The 22,440-nt window shown below is 39.8% G+C and overlaps 1 protein-coding gene across 3 annotated transcripts in view; it reads left to right on the plus strand.

Annotated features, from left to right (window-relative positions):
* The window catches only part of zc3h3 (zinc finger CCCH-type containing 3), a 72,277-nt gene that overhangs the window by 26,236 nt on the left and 23,601 nt on the right, over positions 1-22,440 (plus strand). For all 3 annotated transcript variants that reach the window (XM_006803627.2, XM_006803628.2, XM_087831180.1), the window contains exon 4: positions 15,311-15,461. In XM_006803627.2, coding sequence (XP_006803690.2) covers positions 15,311-15,461 — 151 coding nt within the window. The remainder of the gene's footprint in view (positions 1-15,310; positions 15,462-22,440) is intronic.

Raw genomic sequence — 22,440 nt, forward strand, 5'->3', positions numbered from 1 at the left:
GCAAAGAAAAAAAAGATAAATAACTCTAAATATGTCTTATATTTTAGATTCCTGAAAGTAGCCAGCCTTTGCTTTGTTGACAGTGCTGCAAATCCTTGGCCTTCTCTCAATGAGTTTCATGTAGTCACCTGAAACGGTTTTCACTTCACAGGTGTGCCTTGTCAGGGTTCATTTTTGGAATTTCTTGCTTTCTTAATGGGGTCGGGACCATCAGTTGTGTTGTGCAGAAGTTGTGCATGTATCACCTGCTTCTGTGCATGTGATACATAATAGCATAGCTGCTCTTCTACAGTTAGGCTTGTATACTTAAATTTCACGACCCCACATCTATTTTAGAGACAGTTATTCTACTGCTGTTCCTCCACTTGTCTGTCTCACACTGGTATATGTCTTTTATTGCATTCCTGTTTTAATGTGTTTGTATATATATAATGAAGAGTTTGGAATAACCTGTGTTGATTTACCTCAGTAATGATGTTCACAAAAAAAAATTCCCAAAATTGCATGTTTTTTTTTATAATGCTGATTTGCTATTACAGCATGGAGCTTCATGACACAAGGCTTCAGGCCACTGAAACCTGGAATGTCCTCAAGCAACGAACTGTCTGCAACAAAGTGGTGTGCAGTGAGCAAATTGCTTTCTGTTTGGATGCTCTTATGTTACAGCTAGCTGGCTTAACCATTGTTAAAAAATGCTAAAGCCAAAAATTACCCTAATTATTGTGATGTCAAACATTGACTTTAGGCAACAATAAATTAGCAGTACAACATAAATGTAGATAACTAAGCAATATTTAAAAGTAGAATGGGAGGGAGAGCCTTCAGTTTTCAGGCCCCTCTTCTATGGAACCAGCTTCCAGTGTGGATTTGGGAGACAGACCACTATCTCTACTTTTAAGATTAGGTTTAAAACTTTTTTTTTGCTAAAGCATATAGTTAGGGCTGGATCAGGTGACCCTGAATCCTCCCTTAGTTATGCTGCAATAGGTGTAGACTGCTGGGGGATTCCCATGATGCATTGAGTATATCCTTTTCAGTCACATTTCTTACTCAACATGTGTTAATAGACCTCTCTGCATTGAATCACACTTGTTATTAATCTCTGGCTCTCTTCCACAGCATGCCTTTTATCATGTCTTCCTTCTCTCACCCCAACTGGTTGCAGCAGATGGCCGCCCCTCCCTGAGTCTGGTTCTGCCAGAGGTTTCTTCCTGTTAAAAGGGAGTTTTTCCTTCCCACTGTCAAAGTGCTTACTCATAGGGGGTCATATGATCGTTGGGTTTTTTCTCTGTATGTATTATTGTAGGGTCTACCTTACAATATAAAGCGCCTTGAGGTGACTGTTGTTGTGATTTGGCACTGTATAAATAAAACTGAATTGAAATTTGTGTAATGGACAAAATTAAAGGAAGCTAGAAACAGTTAGCCAGCTAGCAGTAACTTTTGTATGATAATGTTGTAACTTTGTTGACACTGGTATTTAGGTATATGGTAGAATATAGAGTACATAATATGGTATACTGATCCCAGTTGTACCTGGCACATGGCAAATCATCAGGACAATGCTGTAGTGCAACATAATCGACAGTCATGTAAGTCTTGGCACTGCTTTTGCTGATGCTACCTCGCACACCGAATGTGAGCAACAGAATGCTTATACAGCATTCTGATGAGGACAGTTAACCTAATTGCTGCAGGCATCATCCGTAACAACACATGCTGTTTGCAGAGAACTTTTCTAGTCTTGGTTTTTTCTGAGTTTTTTCTCTTTTTTTAGTTAAAGACATAACTGACTGAGCTTGTCTTGAGATTTACTGATATTATTAATACTTGACTTAATGACAACTTAAAAATCTGATCAAGTGACTGGAATCTGTTTCTATAGAACCTGCTAAATAGTGATGTTTGTAGTATTTATTTTTTATGTTTTTTGGTATGAAGCATGTCTCATGGATAAAGTAGTTTATTTTCAGCTTGTCCTGATCATACTCTCTGGTGCTGTGTTCAGTAAGCAATTTTAACATGAAGCAAGAATAGAAGCATTTATCTGTGACTTTGAAGGTCCTTTAGCAGTGTTTTTGCTGCTGTGTTGTGTATTTGTGAGTGGACCATGCCAGTGGTTTGGTGGCAATCTCTGCTTCTACCAGATGCCAACTTCTTCTGGTTGTGATCAGCATTTTAGCAGGCTGATGCCAGCTCTCCCTTGGCCCAGAGGGACCAATTAGATTCTGGCAGCTGCACCCAGAATGCCACCATGGAATGAAGCAGGGGCTATGGGTGGGTTAGGATGCTGCACACAAAAAGGACAGATAGAGCTGCGGACACCTACGCAGACATGGCGAGGTATGATCCATTAAAACTAAGGAAAGAAAAGTTTAGTGTGAGCACAATGCGAAGAGGTGATGATTACAGGTGGAAAGCATTCAAGATGGCCAATTTCTTATTTTTATTTGTTTTTGGGTTTTTTTTTTTTGGGGGGGGGGTCTTCCGTAGAACACATGGTTGTTTTCTCTATAGGATGGGGTAGTGGAATCCTCTCAGGCTCTTCCCCTCACCAAATTGGCAAGCCAATAAGAGACTTGGCTGTGTCTCATCACCCACCCCCACAAACCCTTAGTTTTCACCCCGGTAATGCAGTGCCTTAACTTTACTGAGCTGATCATGGCATGGGGCCAGACTGTACTACCAAATGCAAGTTGTGTATTATCCCAGCAGGCAGTCTTCATGACTTTGACAGTCAGAGGTTGAATATCACTGTCATTGCCCAGGGCCATCTGTAAATCTATAGTCTGTATATTACTGGATACTTAAAACTTTACAGTAACACAAGGACACTTTCTGTTCATGTATGTAGCATCCTTAGTAAAAATAAATAAATTAACAACTTTAATTATTATAGATGGAGAATAAGTCATAAAAGAAGGAGGAAGATTTTAATATAGGAGTGCTTACAGATGTTAATGTAATTGGCATCCTAAGAAAGTTCCTATACATTAATTACAAAATCAAACTGTACTACAAATATCTGAAGTCTAGCTAAGGACTAAATGTAATATCCACAGAATAATCGCAAACTGCAAAAGTTGCAGTTAATGAAAGAGCCCAAAATGTAAAAGTTAAGTATCTGTACAATTATCTTTTTTCTTTTAGCCATACATGGAACATGCAGAAAGGCATCATTTAGTTCTTTCATAAGTTTCAAACTCTTGCCCGCATTGATTCGCTGAGTTTGTCCGAAAAGTGTAAAGCACATCTACTGTAAATGCTCCTTTTTTGCACTGGCATTACCTGTCCTATCTGGGTCCCTTTCGACACCCTGACCACCTTTTTCCTCAGCCTTAGCTCTCTCCCCTTCTCTTTTAACTCTAACACATTCATGATGCTTGTGTATCTCGCTGTGGGCTTGTACATCACCTCGTTGTCTTTCATTCTGTGGCTGAAACATAAGTTGAGGGCCGGTGTCCAACCGGCTGACTGGGTTCCATCACTCACTGGCCCAAAAGAATCGGCAGCATGATGGATGTGCGTCACGCTGGCATCTGCAACCAGAACCTCAGTCCTGCTTTAAATCTCTACCAGTGAGTCACTTCTGCTTCTTGTGTGTGCAGTGACTGACAAACTGCAAGACCCTGCATGTGTCTTTAACCCATCATTCAGTAAGACGAATCAACCAAGTCAAACCAACACACATAAGCTCGTGTCTCTTACAATTCAAGTGCCGGTCTTTCTCCAGATGCGATATCATAAGAAGCACAAGATATTTGTGGGCACAACAGCAAGACCTTTCAGACTTTTTAGACACCAGGGAGGTGCAGAGCCCCTCTCAGGGAGTGTAAGGTTGGCAGGAAAGAGTGTCTGCCCGTGCCAGATGACCTTTATGGTCAAAAACACCCATTAGTTTGTGTCACCCATGACCTAAGGGATACACTCCTGGTAGTCTTCTTCAAGAGCTAACAGACTTGATGTTAGGGACTAGGATTTAAAGCAAGAATGCTGTTAGATATTGACTGAGAAACACTGCCAGTCTCTGGTTTAAAAGAACAAACAAAGAAACCAAAAAAAAATTGAAAAACATAATATTATAAAATGCAGAGAAACGGTCCGGTTCAGTAAACTGTTTTAAAGTAATCTAATGAAAATTCAAATATTATTGAAGCTTCTCCATCGATTTGTATGGAAGGTTTTGCAGGGTCCCTGTCCAAGGTGCCTTCCCATATGGAAAAGATATATCTTTAAATCTTATAAAGTTTGTATCTGTCTTGTGTGAAACTTGTATGAAAAGCATACAAGAGTGAAAACAGATATAAGATCCCTTGAAAAATTATATAATGAAACTTGTATGTTTTGGATACTTACTAAAACAATATATGAAAGTAATGAGAAAGTGGCCACTTTCATGAGTAAATCATATAAGTTTTTACTATTTCTCTTCCATATGGGTCGGTTCACCACTCAGGACCTTAACAGTGGTTTTGTCCTGGTGGGGGCACTCTGTGCATCCAGGATCCGACTCCTCACACTTCAGGAAGAACCTGGGGTTATCTTACCATATAATCTTGTCACCATGTTGACAGCTCAGTATTACTGATATAAAATATTTCATTTCCAGACACCTGAAGATGGCTGCATCTTGGTTAATGCTGCAATATAAAAATCCAAAACAGAAGAGCATTTGATTAAAAGCCCATTCGCTTCCCCATTCTCATTCTTTTCTTTAACTCAATCACTTCCTTCTTCCTGTGCCGTGGGCTTTTTCAGCTGTTGATGTGTGTTGCTCACATGCCTCATTGAATCTTAGGTTGTCCTTGAGAGGTGTTCCATTTGCACTTCAAAAAGGGTTTCATAAGATACATTTTAACCTCACTCTCAGTACCCACACAAACACACCTACTCTATACTCACAAAGACATGCACATATAAGATATGGAATAATAGCAGTCCTTAAGTGGACTAAGCCCCAGGCACTTCTTCTTGATGTGTCTAATGGGATATGTTGACTGACAGCCAGACTTTGACCCTTTGACCAAACGTAACATGGTGTGTGTACCTTGGGACACGTATGAAGCGTTTGAAGTGAACCTGACCAAGTCCCAATCACCACTAAAGATTTTGGCAGCTTACGGGTTTGGGGTCAGGGTCAAGGTTGAGTTCACAGGAAATGTATGTTTTCACCATGTTGTATTTACATTATTGATGTTCTATATGGCCACAAGGGCATACATATACACTGGAAAAACACACACAGGTGCTATTAACATTTAATTATTCATCAAGGATGTTGTCAAGCCTACTTAAATATTATTCAGCATAATACTTAAGGATTGTGCTGTGTTTTCTTCTTCTTTAAGGGTGGCCACAGCAGGTCACTCTGTCCCTAGCATCCTCTTCTTTCACACCAACCCTCCGATCTTTCACTACATCCATAAACCTCTGAATTCTTCCTCTTTTCCTTCTGAATGGCAGTTCTATCTTTAGATTTTCAACCCCTCTCTCTTCCTCTCTTTTTTCAATATGTCTGCTCTTACATCTTTACTTTTCCACCTGTCTCCCTTTCATTCACACACATGTATTCTGACTTTCATTCACATATCTTCTTCATTACTCAGGAACCTTCTCTCTCTTCAAGATTGTCTTAAACAATCTTCTAACTATCCTCTGTCCTCATCTCTCACTCTCTTTCATTTTATGCATTCATCAGCCCCTAGTCCTTTTCTCCATCTTTACTCCCCAGCCTCACATAGAATTTACTGTAAGCTTTTTCCTTTGTCTTTGCCACCGTAGCTGTATGCCTAGCCTCCCAGCAACTCCCTGACTATCCCACTTTTTCTTTGCTAAATTCTTCCTTTGGATACTGAATATTTTTATGTTCCTTGTCATTCAATTACCCAAGTCTCCTTATCCTCTTCCTCTATCCAAAGGATACGCCAAACAAATTCTTTGGATTTTCCCTCAGAACTACAGCTGTAGTTTTCCAGTCATTTGGTAACCCCACCCTACCACCCAGAGCTTGTCTCAACTCCTTCCTGAACTCTTTGAATGAAGTCCTCTTTCTTCAGCTGCTTCTAATCTTTTTTTCCCGTCTTTCTTGCCTGTCCCGTTTGGTACTTTAGCAATCAGAATTGTTGTCTGAAGGCCAGGAAAGATGCTCAACTGATTTATTTTTTCAAGTGGAGAAAATATGGCAATGCCATATTGGTCCACTTGATTGATCTATATTATTATTATTATTATTATTTTTTATTTTTATTTTAAGTTATTACAAATTGGACAGACAATTAGACAGAAAGGGAGAAAGAGAAGGAAAGAAAGGAAGAAAGAAAAACAGCGGAAGGGGGGACAGTAAGAGAAGACACTGAGAGAATCCATTGGATCACCAGTTAAAAGAAGAAAAAAGGAAACAAACAACAAGGGAACAGTTCAAAAGGTTTGTCCATGTAACAATCTGCTAGAGGGTGTGGGGAGCCATAGCCCTGCCCCCCAGAGCATGAAGCAGACATGGAGGAGATCCAGGCCCAGACATCCACAGGTCCCCCAGGGTCCGAATGACCAAGGAGGACCACCGGAGAGGCAACCGCATCACCGCGCCCCAGTCCCAGAGCCCCCACGCCGAAGGGGCACAACCCTTCAGAAGTGCAAAAATATCACTTCGTACCTTTCTGTTGGGTTTGGGCTGAAATGCTGGGACTAGATAACTGAAACTTTTACATGCACTTTCAAAAACAGTATCAGAAACAGTATAATGTAGCTGTTCTTGTTTTATACCATCTCATGCATTTGTGCTTGCACTTGGCTGAATGGGAGGATTGCCGTTCCTCTGGGCAGCCTGTTTCCCAGGTCAGCTGGATATGTTACAGCTGATAGCACCACTATGATGACGGACGAGGCCACAAGCCAGTAGCCTTCCCCTTTCTCTCCCCCACCACACTCGCTACTCCACAAACCACATTCTCCCCCTTGAACACCCCTCTTTGTGGTGACATCACCAACACGCTGGTTGACAGCATCTGCTAATGGCACTCACCACTAATGGAGCCCATGAGTATTCGTCTAAAAAGATTGTAGGTCCATCATACAGAAATACTTTGTTAGATATAACATACCACTTGTATCTAAGTGTTAATTTGGTCATGAACTGAAGAGCAATTGGTTAACACCATCTGTCTGTCATCACATTTATTGTAGAACTAATTCTTCATCTAGTTTTTATTTATTTATTTATTTATTTATTTTTCCAATTTAAAAAAAAATCTTCTTTTTTAATCTATGGGAATCAATCAGAGGTCATAAAGAGAATAAATTTACATGCCGGTAATTAAAAATACACACATATCCTCGTGAGTTCTTAAAATATTTTTTGATCTTTGAATTTAGGTAAAAAAAAGACTGTTAATGATTAAGGTGATGTCCCCACAGCAGAGAGTGAAATAGCTCCTGTCAGCAAGGTTTAAATAAATCTGCCCAAATACTTCTAATTTATTTTCCCAAACCACGCGGAGCCGCACTATAAGGCCCCTGTTCTAAGGGGTGTCTATCCACACAAATGCCAAGAACAGAGGTTTCTTAGCAGTTTGCTGCTCCAAGGTGATCAGTGTTACTTGCTTCAGCAGTAAGTGGTTTTAATAATGTGCCTACTCAATCCATATAAAGCAATCAACAGACGCAAGCACACGGATCACATGTCCTGAAACAGTGGACATAACAGACCCTGTTTATAATTTTGGTTTAAAAACGGATAAAGATATACTCTGCCTGTCCTGACAGAGAAGGCTTCAAGTATTAAGTGTTACATGGAAAAATGTGAACTTTTTATCATCTGTTGGCACATTTCCCCATCCTTCTTGATTTTCCTAAAACAAGATGCTAAACTTGTTCACATGCAACATAAACTACAGGGCTCACATTCTGCTCATACTTTGTGAGCGGATGATACTGCTGTCTTGGGAGTTACGAGATGCTGTAATTCCAAGACCATGGAATGCAGTTCTCTTGGCAGGGCGGGACATCAAACTCTGACGTCTCTGGCTCATCTGTCAGAAAGTGTCGCTGGGTGTCAAACACGCAGAGATCATATTATCATAACTGTGTTGACTTCCAGTGGGTTATTAAATTGTGGTAACTTGCTTGTTAAGTCTGATGTTAGCATGGCACTGCTGTCTTCTTTGAGAGAGATGGAGCTGTGGGAGTCAGAGGATGAGCCCCAGGGGACGGGAACATGTGATGGCAAGGGGAACAGGCACTGTCAATAATAAGATTTATTATCCATCGGTTAGTTCCAGGGAGGGGGCAGAAGGAGACTGCTGTTCTCTGGAATTAGCCGTCAGGTATGGAGAGGCAGACTGCTGGGTGATCCCTAAGAGGATGCAGGATTGGAGGTTCAGAGTGGTGCACTGTCGGGATGCTGAGCTTAGGATAGAGTGTAAAAGAGAGCAGAAGACAAGTTTTCCTAAAGTCTAGTCTATCATACGGGGCTCAGTCATCTTAGGGATAGAGCTTGAGCTCAACACTTCATGTTGATGAAGTGGGATCTAAAATGAAAAAAAGTGAATTTGTCTGCTGGACTGTTATAATCAGAGGGACGAAGTGAAGGGAAAAAAACCTCGATTTTTGGTTTGAGGTGTTGGTTCACTCAAATTTTAAAATTTTAATGCCGTAGATATGCAAATTGTTATGGGTCTATTTAAGATTTATTCCGTTTCTCTCATGACTGCGTTGCAACAACGAGCCAAATGCCCAAAGAGCAAGAAACACAAAACACCTAAGCAAGAGCTTTTAAAATTAAAAGTAAGTCTGTTTTACAAGGTTTCACTGTTATTCTAATATTGAATACTGGCTCTCCTCTAAGATGGCTGCTTTTACTCTCAGTTTTTTCAATATGGTATATAGTTCAACTACGAGCATTTCAATTATCCGTTTTGGGATGTGTCTTAATGAGTTATCAGTGTTGTCAAAGGGTCGTAAAAGACCTTAATGTCTGAAATGCACAAAACCACATTTAAACTTATTAACATATTTAGTGACAATAAATGACTGGATTTCACCTGAACAACTGAATTGATTTCAAATTCAGTGTAATGGTCTAAAAACTAAAACTGCTTGAAAACCACCAGACTTCAACACAATACTCTAATCTCATGTACCAATTACTATCACAAATAGATATCAGCTAAAACTACTTAATATATCTATTGTAGTTGGCTGGTTCCTTTTGCTATGTTTTTAATTCATTTGTACTTGGTGGGTAATTGTGATACCGTTTGCTTGGTTGCTTTAACTGATTGACTGAAAATAAATAAATACAGTAATTGGTCATGTCATGCCTGATGCACGGTCTACTTAATAGGGATAGAAGTAGCATTGTTATTATACCAGGTAGACATATACTGTCATTAAACAAAATTCCTTTCACCTCTGTACTGGGCCAGAAGCACTAAACAAGAGTATCTTAAGGGGTAAGTGGAAAACTATGTTGAAGCCATATAGTTAATGTGGCTCTGACTAGAAGGCAGACCACTTGCAAAAGGAGCGATGAGTGCAGCGTGAGGTGACGAGAGTAGATTATCTGTAGATTCACAGCAGCGAGTCAGTGAGAGATGGATGGACGGATACGAGCTGCGTGCGTCTGCAAATGGTGGCTTCACAGTGTAGGGCGCCACTTGCAAGGCAGGCCACTGTCAGAGGTCTATTAAGGGAAGATGGAGACCCCAGGTGTATGTATGTGAGTAAGTGTGTGTTTGTGTGTGCGTGTATGTGTTCACATGCTCATTGGTCATGGTCCTATAGTGGAAGATTGAAACCCCATTGCTCCAAGAGCCACTCAACCAACACAACCTGCAGTGGTTTACAATCAGAGCAACACCGTCCATCCATCCCTGCTGACATGCACACAAACGAAAACACCAACAGCACAACTCACTATAGATGTCATTAAACAACAGTAGGAGTAGAACAGCTGTGCGACAGCATCTTGGACACGGTTGATGTCATGATGTTTGCAATGAGTGCTTAGAGACACATTGAGGTGTTAGTTGGGAGGGAAGGTAGGTGAAAGTGGGTGTATGAGGTTGCAGGGTGGGAATCATGGCAGCACCTTTGACAAGCCCTATTTGTCATCTCCCAGGATGCCCAAATAGCTCAGACTGGAGTACAGATGGATTGTGGGAGAAAAAGTGACTAGAAGCCAGGCAACTAATCCTGTACAAATGACTACCCCCACCCATATTCCCCCTCTAGGGCTACCTTTTGTACTGTCTTATTTTTAAGCTAGGTCTCTCTCGCTCTCTCTCTCTCTTATTTCAAATTGACTTAATTTTTTTCAGTTTTGTCATGATATTTTAGTTTTTTTGACATGACAAAACTGAAGTAAATTTAATTCCTGTTTACAACATGGCACTCACTAATCAGAATGGGTCTCTGAGAAGTAACTACACACACAGAAATGATTGGTCTGTGTTGTTTGAATCATTTAATAAAAAATATATATGTATTATGGTCGAAAACCTGTTAAAAGAATATTTTTATTGCATTGCTAACAGTATAATAATACCCATGACTTAATTATTTTAAACCCCTTTTCAAAAACTACTTAATTCAGTTTTATATAAATCAATTTTTTATTTGTATAATGCCAATTCACAAAGGTCAAAACGCTTTATATTGAAAGGTAAAGACCCTACAATATTGGAGAGAAAAAAAGCCTATGAGCAACCACTTGGTGACAGTGGGAAGGAAAAACTCCCTGTTGACAGGAAGAAAGCCCCAGGAGAGCAATGTTCGCACTGGGGCAGCTATCTGCTGCAACTGATTGGGAGTGAAAAGCGAAAAGGAGAGAGAGCAAAGGGAGATGAGAAAAAATACACACTATATTAGAGACATAGTTTGATAATTACTGATACTGGTTTAAGACAGTGAAAAAAAATCACACCCAGTACATCAGGGGAAGCCGCCAGCATCCATCCGTAACTAGCCCATAAGCATTACCAAAAAGGAAAGATTTAAGTATGAGCTTTAAAGTAAGATCGAGCTCCATTCCCCAACTCTCTGTTCACAGTACTCATAGCTAGTGCTGGGCGATATGACGATATATATCGTGTGGACGATAGAAAAGTGTCTATCGTGCCATTTGTCTTCTATCGTTTCTAACCTAATTTTATAAATTATTACATAAAATATATCATTAACCCCTTAAAACCGGTCGGAGCGGGCACGCTCCATTTTGTATAACTATTTTTAACTCCCTGTAGAATTGGAACCACGTAAGCTAGCGCAATAAAATCTTTTGCATATAAAACCGGAGGAGTTGTACGTACATCTTATGCCATTAGCTTGCCCTAGGTCACGGTTTCCTTCCACATATAGCTTTGCAAAAATTGCATAAAAAGCACTAGCAGCAACAAAAACATAATATTCCAGAAACACGCTTTGCTGATCCGATCAGCTGTTCATAACACTTCCTACGTTGGAATATAGGTTAGCGCGAAGTATAGCATGTCCGCCATTACCTGATCAAAACCGGAAGTGACGTCATTTTCGCGGAAAATGAAGTTTTTTCCCTGAAAAATACTTTCAGGGCTTTATAAGCCTATACTGGTGATTTTAAAAGTTATGTTTGACTTTATGCTTTTCTGTATAATTTCTGGGATGCGTACAACTCAAATTACACTGTTGGAAATAGTTTATTTTGATGCACATGCTGTTTCTTTGCAGCAAGTTGGGAAAAGAAAAACTATAGCCAGCTGAAGATACGGCAGTCTTTCACACAAGGCCCTTATGAGAAAACGTCCCAGCCCCTCACAGGAGCCATCTCGCGTTACATTTGTAAAGGCGTGGCCCCTGTTTATGTAGTTGAGAAGGACAGCTTTCGTGACCTCGTCAAAGTCCTTGATCCGAGGTACGTAAGCACTTCAGTAAAGTCAAGTTGCCTTGCTTATATGACGCATGCCGGGCCAAAGTAGAGAAGGATGTTTGCAGTGTTGTGCATTATGCCTTGATGACTGACCTATGGACGAGCAGAGATACGCCCTACATGAGCACAACCATCCATTTCATTAACAAAGACTGCACCATCTGCGGTCGCTGTTTACAGACTGCGTACTTTCCAGATGACCACAGGTCAGGTGGTATATCGTGATATATATTGTTATCGTGATATAAAATAATTCATATCGTGATAAATCTTTTTTCCATTGCAGTCAGCTGGCACAGAGTGGGTAATGAAATATTTTTGCCACTGAAAACCCTGCATCCAGTTGAACAGAATCACTTTTTTTTTTAATTCTTTACATGTATTATTGATACAATTTGATTGTTGATACAGTGTGATAGCCTTTTTTTTCTTTTTAACACACCAGTCATGTCCTGTTGCACCCTCTAGCAAGGAAAGGGATGGTGAAAAAAAATGCTACCTTTTAAAAAATAAATAAATAACAAACTTAAACTGCTTGGTGTACTAATGTAGGGTGTGTGCTTGTGTCTATGATCGTGTTGTAAACCTGTTGTCAGTATTTCAGCCCCCTGCCTCCCCCCTTCCTGTGATTTGTTGAACAGTAAATGTGTGTCTGAGATAAATTCTCCAGCTGATCCAGAGCTGCATCATGGCTGACAAATGAAACCAGCATCTCTGAACAGGACGAAGAATGAGGGGGAGGTGTGGCGAGAGGGAGAGAGGGAAGGTTGAATGAGTAGAAGTGGAAATGGAATCATTTCATTATTCTTCACCACAGACCTTGTGGCAGTCACGGTTTGTTATTGGGCGCTAATTAAAACAGCAACAATCCTAACAACTGGCAGTTAAAGACTTGTAAAAGAGGTGATGGGAAATGAGTTCTGCACTGAGTGCATAAACTCATTCCTAATTCCCCCCTCTAACACCTCTCTTCACTCTTTTCTTTACTCATTAGGAAGACTGAGTGCTGTCGCTGACCACTGCATTGAATGATTGGTAGAAGGGGGAAGAGAGTGCAGATAATGACTTCTTTTTTCTTTAATAGTTTGATTGAATACACTGAGCAACTGACTCATGTTGCATTAAATCTTTTTCTTGGTAGTGGGAGATTGTTGCTTTTTCTTCAAATATCATTAACATTAGCACCATTAAATCCATGCTTGCTGTCAAATTACTTGACATAATTTGTGAAGAAGAAACAGATGAAAAAACATTAAAGTTAGACAATCCTCATTTTCTACAGGCAGTCATGGCTGCACTCAGTGATTAAAACGTAAAGAAAATGGATGTAGAGTTTTACCAGTTTGACGGAGTTTTAGTCAAACTGTTTTTTCCTGAAAATTATCATCAACTTGTATAAAGATAAATAGAAGCTGTTCTGTCTTATTCACCTGACAAAAACATTTTTGATTGATAAAAGTGACTAAAATGTTTTTGTAGCCTGATAGCCAAGATGATGGGCTCAAAGAACTTTCTTCAGTTTCTTCATGCTGCTTATTGCTATCACAGTGATTTTGGTCAGTATTTAAGCCGCTGTCATCCAACCAGTTTGAACACTGAATTTCAAAAAAACTTCTTTTGAAAAGTAGATTGTACATGAATGCTAAAATTGAATTCAGCAACAAAAGCCAGGTTCAATCTATTTTTCTTATCAAATCAAATCAAATCAAGATTTATTTCTATAGCACATTTTAAAAACAACATCAGTGTTGACGAAAGTGCTTCATAATCATCCAAAAAGAGAATGAAAGGTTAAGAACAAAGCATTAACAAGCAAAACAGATCAACAAACAACACAGTGACAAACATAAAAAGCAAGCCGGATTATAGCCAAACTCGTTTGAATTTACTCTTCTGAATAAAAACAATTGCATAACATATAAATACATAAAGCCACTTTTAGCTGTTCCCAGTTACAAGGGGATACCACAAAGGGTAGCTCTGCATGTCTGAACTGGCAGACTTTTATGCCTTCCTGACGTATTGCCAAAGGGGGATCTGTGTCTCTTGCTAGAATTGAACCAGTGTGATTTGATTAGATTAACTCTATTACAGAGTGATTCAGGTCTATATTCAGTGTAGCTAAATGTACTGAATGAACAGATTTTTCCATCAGTGGATTACTTTTTCTTTTTTCTTCCCTTGCATATTCCAGGACGACAATGACAGAATTGATTGTGAAAGAATGGTTCAGGGACCATAAAACATCATTTTCACTCAATCCTTGGCCACAATTGAGTCCAGACTTCAACGGCATTGAGAATCTTTGAGATATGCTGCAGAAGACATTATGCAGCAGTCCAACTCTCTCATCATGAATACCAGATCTCGGGGGTGGGGGTGTGGGGTGGGGGGGTAGGGTTAGGGTTAGACTGCAGACTGTGATAAGACCATTGACAATGCTGACTGGCTGAAAAGTTGGTTTTTCAAAAGGAATGTGAACACCAGCACGTTGACCACGTCAAAGACTCACTCATAATGTACAGACGAGTAACCCAAACAGTGGTTGCAGTCTGCAGGTGGCATTATTTTAACACAGCTTCAGGTTTCTGCAAAGAAGTTCTTTATGTTGTATTTTCTCTCTTCTCAGTGGCAGAGGCTAAAATGAAGAACCAACTACAGCACAACCATGAATTAGAATACACTACTACATTTTTGACACTAACCCCTGCTGTTATTATTCATTATTGGGTTGTCATAATGAAAGGAAAGTAAAAAGTAGGTAGTTTTTCAAAAAAATACATTTTATCTGACATATTAGTAACAACTACCAGTAACTACAGAATACAGAAGTGTGACCAACAAGAAAAACCTTTTAGAGGTATTCACAATGTCTTTACAATTTAACTTCAGTGCACAGGCCTTTGTAGTGGCTGATGTTGATGTGAACAGGGACTCCAGCGATCCTCAATGCAAATTCTGTTCTCTGTGCGTCAGCCAGCTTAGGCCATCATAAAATAACTTGATGGATAAACAGTCTAAATAAATAAATAACAACACTAGAGCCCCCCACCCCCCTTTCCGATCTCACTGCTCTTATGCCTCTTCTCTGATGGATTTGTAAAATGATATAACGAATGAGACTTAAAGTGAGAAGGAAGGAGGGAGGCTGGGTAGGAGGAATGATGGCGGCGAGGAAGTAGACAGAGCATATGATTTATTAGACTCATAAAAATTCTGCCTTTGTTATTCCCTCTCATTTTTATATGTGAAGCTTATTAAAGAGCACACCTGCCAGAGTTCTCAGACAAACTTATGTGTGTGTGTGCACACATTATGCATTCAGAATGATGTCAATGTGCATTTGTTCACACTCACTGCCTGGATGCTTAACTCTGGCTTCTGTTTCTTAATCATCCCTGCCCATAGATGCCAACTCTTCCTCCCATCGTAACCCCGCCTCCCAAAGGGTGTTCAGGACACGCTACAAGATGGTGACCCATCTGGGCTCCAGTGCCATGCAGACCCTCTATTACAACCCAGCCCTTTCCTGGCGTGCCAAGAGGATCCAGTCTGCCAGGTAATCCACGTTATCAGATACTTCCTCAGGTCTGGCTTTAATGTGATTCAGTCTCTAATATCTTTCAGTGCAGAGTGAATGCCTGTCTTTTATGTTACAGTCATGTGTAGCATGAGTGGTAGGGGTCGAAAATTTATGGTGTTCATTTTTACACAGTAGATAACCCAGAGAATAAACCATTTACAATAGTGTGCTCCTCACATTAATTTATACCAGCAGGGAACACATCAAATCCAAGGCGGATACAGAGAGAGAGGGAGCTGGGTGGTTGGGTGTTTTTATTTATTTATTTATTTTTTAATGTCATTGCAGCCCTCATCTCTCACTTTTTCTTTATCTTCATTCATCAATCTTTCACCTTTGTCTTAGTACTTCTGAGTTCACAGTGAATGCATGTTAATTGGACTCACTGGTTTTATCATTCATCTTTTTTTGTCCATCAAAATTGTCATTAAAAATGCAAACTGTTTTATTTCCAGAGTCACAAAGAGATCTCTTTATTGGTGTTTTCAAATAGATTCATTGTATACCACATTTGAAAAGTTGGAACCAGAAAGCTATGTCAGTTAATCAGCTAGTCATTGCAGCACCCATATTTTAAGCCCTCTAACAAAGAGAATGGAGGTTGTTTTGTGTCTTTTTGATATGGTGCTAAGAGGAGGTCAAACTCCTCTTTATGTGATGTGATATCCAAGGTTTTGTCACTGAGAAAAAATTCACTCTTGAATAATCTTTTCATAACTGAGAGTTGTAAGCTTAGCTTAAACACTGAAATCCCTGAAAACATGGTTGTTCCAAGGTTTTCCAGAATTATGTTGCTGCCTTGGTTCCCAGGGCGATGGTGGTTGGGTGAGGTTGTGTATTTTATTCTAAATGCGACTGGGATTTACAAAATTAACATATTATGTTAAAGATCAAGTGAAACTAGCAGTTCAGAAAAAAATCAAGAAACATTTTCTCATAGACTTCTTCACAGTCAGACCTCGTTTTAAAATTAGTGGGTTCCCCCCTGCTGGCCAGTTTCAAGAATGCATGTTTAAGACACCTAACACTAAGATCTAAAGAATAAAGAATGTGATATATTTTTTTTATGTGTGTAAGATTATTTCCTATGTTTCTTGTTTGCCAAGACTCGGAAGAACAGTTTAAATATAAACCATAATTCAATTCTCTGGTTTCCTAAGAGTTAGATTAGGGGTGTTTTGAAACCGAGATGACATATCTGCTTCATTTCTTTGTTGCAGTATATGAGATTAACTTGTTTTGTACACATAGAAAGAATAAAGGTTTGGCCCATGCAAAAAGTTTCAGTTTAACATAACAAAGTTTAGAAAGAATCAAGTTCAACTTTATGCCTCTGAATTACATAGTGTGTCACAGACCTTAGTGAACAGATTTCATGCTGCTCTGTAGTGCTAGAAAGGAGTTCGATATGTCTACAGCTGTCACTGTTGGTAAGTTCAACAGTGCTGTCTTTGTCATTTAGATTGTGCGATCTTGTAATTTTTTCGCGTAGCCACTTGTAATGAAATAATTTTGTGTATTTGTTGTGTGTGTTGATGATGAGCAGAGTTAATTTGTGCAATCCAGATTTGGTGAAACAGAAGACCCTGGACTGTGGCTGGACTCAGCGTCTGGTGACTTATTACTATTCATTTAGCTGCTGCAGTAAATATTGATTCATCAAGGGATTTTCAATTTGAGCCCCCTGACATCCTGTGAAATATCACCACATGTGTAGAAGTGAGGAAAGAGATAGGGAGGGAGGGGGACACATCGGGTCCCCAGGGAGACTCGTACCCCCACCCCACCCTCATACCTGCTCCTTTTTTATGCTTTATCTATCTGTTTAACTCCAAAGACCACCACCACTTTTATCAATTTGAAGCTATTGAGTGGAGCATGAGCTCATATTCTTTGCTCTTAACTACTGAGTACTCCTCTTCATCTTTGGCCTATCAGACCCGCTGGTCTCGCTTCATACCTTCTCAACTCTTATCTCTGCCTGCCACAGCTGCATCTTAGAAAACATACCATACATGTACCTGACCGCTCAGTAGTCCAGAGGATCCCAATGTGTTCAGATAACCTGTAGAGAAAAGCCATTGATTAGATATTTAAAAGTGGTCTGGTACCATTTAATTCATTTTTGACTTTCTTGTTAAGACTTAATTCAATGATATGTATATATTAAAAAATATATTTTTTTGTTTGTTTTTTAAGAAAAAAATCTAAACACATTTTCCCCTAAAGTTCTGTCTGCATTCAACAAAAATGATTTCAAGGACTGAACATAAAGCTTGCCTAAATAGCATGCACTTGTAGGCGCATGTATCTGTGGTTTGGTAAAGGTCATTGAGAAACATTATTTCTTATCTTGTCCAAAAAAATAAAAAATAAAGGTGAGCTTTGTGTATCATACATATGTTGACAGTCAAAGTGTCACTGAGTTCCAGGCCGAGATTTGTGAGCAATGTTTTGGTTGCCTTAATTAAAAGCACGGGGATGTCCTGGATAATATTATTGTTGCCACTGGCCTCTGTTACGGACTTTGTTCACTCTGTTCCAATCACCCATCCTACTTGACAGCATTGACTTGCTTTTTGGGTATTTCAGTTTAAAGTTTTGAAAATTGTTCTTGGTGACACATTTTAGAATGGGTACTAAGAGTGTTAAAACTGAAACATGCACCTGCAACACTGAGAATATTCTGCTTTATGGGCTTTTTTTGAGGCTGATGGTGGTGCCTCTATTGAGAAGGCGGGGTTTTTGTGCTTAAGGAGTTTAATTTAACTAGTTTTACTTAGTTTTTGGTTTTAACACAACAGTTTATCTGTAAATATGTGACTGGTAAAACTGATTTTTTTTTTTTAACTTGTCCTTCTCGTCCATTTAGTTGCACAGATGTCTTGCTCCCAGGCCCACAGGAAGTGAGGTTGCCTCTGCCCAACATACCGTTCTCTCTCCTAGTTTTAGCCATAACAGGCATGGTGTGTGATTTAGAGCTGGGTGACAGTTTGAAGGGGCGGGGGAATCGGCTGCAGTATTTCAGGCCCCGCCACCAGAAAATAGATATAATCTCAACATTAACTCCATTAATAGTATCAGGAGTTGAATTAAGAAAGCTGTAAAGCATGCACTCTGGAGGATAAATTACAGCCCAACCCTCCTTTCATCTCCCTTGCTATTTTTCTCCCCACGAACCACTCTTTAATTTTCTGTCCCCCTATGTTTGCTCTGTTGCTGTTCTTTCTTGTGTTTTATGTCTTTCTGTTTGATAAAATTTCTTGTCAGTCTTGCAAATGCCTCCATCTTTCTCTGCTTTATTTCTGGCATAAATGTTAAGGCCCTCATGCATATGCATACATACATACTTTTGTGTATGTATATATAATATGTACACACACACATCTGGTCCAGGTGCTCATCTCCTTTAGTGCTTCAGTATTGATCAGTACAGGATGTAAGAGACTGGGCAATAAAGTGAAGCAGCGCTCCCTCTTCTTCACTTCTCTCTTCTTTTCCTGCATTCACCACCCCATTCGTTCCACTTTATACCGCAATTCATTCCTTTGCTCATTACTTATCACATTAGTCATCCACCTCCCACCATACAGTTGTGTGTTAAGATTCTCTTCTGCTGCTTTTTAATGCTGAGTTCTCAATAAATATGTTTTATTGTTACTTTCTACACTACAGTCAGTTCCCCTTACGTTGGATTTGAAAGGATCCTGATGCGTAACTTGGCTGCTTTGGTTTCCTTTAAAAGTGTGAAGAAGAGCAGCAATGCTCTCGGTTAGAATTAGCCAGACAACTGTTTTTGCTGTGCTCTGTTTCAAGGGTAACTGTTTCCCAATATGAGCTTACTAATGCTGGGGTTGCAGACAAATAAGACAAGGGCAGCATTATTCTGAGCAGTTGCGCGACCCTCCAAATTCTTCCTTGTCACTAAAACAAAAGTCGGATCATTCATCAACGGCACCGGTAGTGCTGAATCGCGCTCTCCTTTATCTGTGCATTGCATGGTCAGAGCACCGCACATACACACACCTGCATACACATATACAGAGTCAGACATACTGGATGGTCTCAAGAGAGTTTCTTTGTAGCCTTGCCCTGTCCTCTAGTTCTCTTGTTTTTTCACACCATATTTTTTACAGTTGTTTTTTGATGAGTTTAAGATCTTTTACTGTCTGTGACCTCCAATCTTTATTTTATGCTTTCTAGCACACTTAAAAGTGTAAAGATTACATAAACTGTGCTTCAGGGCTGAACAACTTTGTTAATTTGTAGAACTTTAATCTAAAAGGAAATTCAATTTTCCTATAAATTAATCAAGCAAAAACGCCTCCCCATTCTCTTTGAGCTCGTCTTATGTCTGTGTAATTTTAATTTGTTTGTGGTTTTGACTGTTAATTTTCTGCTAGTTATAAGATATTTAAAGAAAATTTTATTTTCAGTTAATTTGAGAAATTGATAATCGCATTTTTACACACCCCGGAAAATGATATTTTGAGATTTTAGCAGTTCTGTGCAGAGAGAGAGATGAAAAAGAAATGTAAACTCAAACCACAGTTTGAAATCATTTTTACTAATCACAAAAAGAAATTGTTGGTATTGCAGGCAAGAAAAAAACTGCAAAGTACAGATTTTTATCTCTATCTAAGCTCTCCCACTAACAAAGGGGCGCTGCTGCTGGTTCAATATGGTGAAGTGAACAAAGACCGGCATGGATTATTTCATTGTCACAGTATCTGAGCCGCCTTGTAAGCTGTCATCAGATCTGCGAGCTGCATCAATTGGCTGTATAAGTGCATTGTACAGCTGCTAATTATTATGAAGGAAGGACCAATAGAAACAACAACAATGAAGCATAACTTATTTTTATCGCCTTACCATAGCAAGTCATATTATTTGTCAGAATATTTCATTAAAATGCTCCAAGAAGCACCAACAGCACAAACACAAATTACCAGAGGTGAGACCTAGCAGGCCCTGTGCTGGACTGGCAACATTCCCAGTGACAGCCCTGTGACAAAGCCTTGAGAGCCTCAAGTGGCCATTTAAAGAACTACAGTTAAATGCTGGCTTCATTTTTTGTGTTCTCTGGAACTTACTGTTATGTTATTTGTTATGAACAAGCCATGTGTGAACCAGTGTGACTCATTGTGTGCACCTCTGTGTGTGCATGCAGTTCAGAGCTGCACTCGTTTTGTCTAAGAAAAGACGTTCTTTCGCGATGTTTTGTCTTGGTGTTGCCAGACGGTTTACCAGCCCAGTCTTTGGCATTGAGAATGGACTACATTACCCCCAAGTTAAGTGTCCTTAAAGATGAATGAAGGCCCTTTAACAATAGTTTATAAAACCCACACAAGATTACGCTCATCAAAAATGAATCTGTTACATCACAGTGCTGCCTACTTAAAAGTAACTCATTGGTTGATATTTTTATCACAAGAAAATGGTATTGCTTTTTCAGAACTTCAGCATCAGCAACATTTTCCTCCACTAATGTTGTAGCTAAATTGAATCTTTTTAAATGGACTCCTGTGAAAAAACTATTGAAATTCAAAAAACACTTTATTACAGTATCAACTATCCTATGTGCGATAAATAGCAGTCATATGCTGTGTTATCAAAGGTGGCATGTGTGTCAAGTATCAGTAAATATGGCACCTTTATCTAAAAAGGAAAGAGTTTTTGTAGTTTTCTCATATAGAATATTCAGGTGTGTGTGTTAACACAATGACACAATATTCCCAGGAGTGGACATCCCAGGGTCTTCACCCCAAGTTCAGACCACGCAGTGCTCAAATAAATTGCAGAAAAACCCAGTATCTAAATCTCTCAGCACGTTAAGAGTTAAAGTTCATAACTGTTTATAACAATTAGAACAAGACTGAATACGTATGGCTTGTTTGGAAGTGTTTCTAGAACACAACCTCTTCTTTCTAAAGACAACATGGAAGCATGGCTTAGCTTTGCAGAGTTGCATCCATCTTCCTCCTCTCACCCCCAGTTGGTGACGGCAAATGGCCACCCCTACCCGAGCCTGGCTGAGTTCTGCCATAGGTCTCCTCCTGTTAAAAAGGAGTTTTTCCTTCCCACTGTCCACAAGTGCTTGCTCAGTGGGAGTCATGTGATTGTTGGGGTTCCCTCTTTATTACAATTTATAGACATGACTGTTATTATAATTAACATAAGGATTGAACAAAGCTTGAACAGATCTTAGTTTGCGAGATTAGAGGTATGTACATCAAACACTTATAATTTTTGTGCCAAAGGGAACAATTGCTCTGTGATGGGGACGGCACACATGAAAGTAGTCATGCACAGACATGTGAAATCACTGGGACGATTGCTCTGACACTTGTATGTATGACTTGTATGAACATATGAACCCGGTGAGAGAACATCCTAACGTCACCCCTTGACTGCAGCCCTGTGTCAGGGTTAACTGCCGTCTGTGTTAACTGTTCATGTCATATCCCCATTAACCTCCATTGTGGCTCCCTAGGCCACCCAGTCCTTGTTTAAGCCTCCCTGGGTGGCAGTCAGTGCTCCAACATTAGCCTCCATTACAGCTCCCCTGGCTGCAGTTGCCCTGTGTAGGGCGTCCACTGATCTTGTATCAGTGAAACTGAGTGTCTGTGCTGCTGAGTTATGGCACACAGTCTAATAGAGCGTGCATGTGAACACAGCTGATGGCTGATATTATTTGCAGCAGTGCAGCAGCTCTGCACGTGTTAAGCATCCATGTCAGTTGTTTTGTGCGCGCCATGCGTTTGGGGTAACCCTCTCTCTCTTTTCTGTAATGGGAGGCATGAACTCTCGCTCTAAACCCATTTCCAGCCCATCTGAAATACGGCAGCAAATTACCTCCAGCGGCGCCCTGCACACTAGCCCAATCCGCCCCAAATAGAAGTGACAGGACAGCGCAATTTATCGCCATAACCCCTGCACCGCCCCACCACCACCC

This window comes from Neolamprologus brichardi, chromosome 17, assembly GCF_056152115.1.
Source record: "Neolamprologus brichardi isolate AB-2024 chromosome 17, ASM5615211v1, whole genome shotgun sequence".
NCBI lineage: Eukaryota > Metazoa > Chordata > Actinopteri > Cichliformes > Cichlidae > Neolamprologus > Neolamprologus brichardi.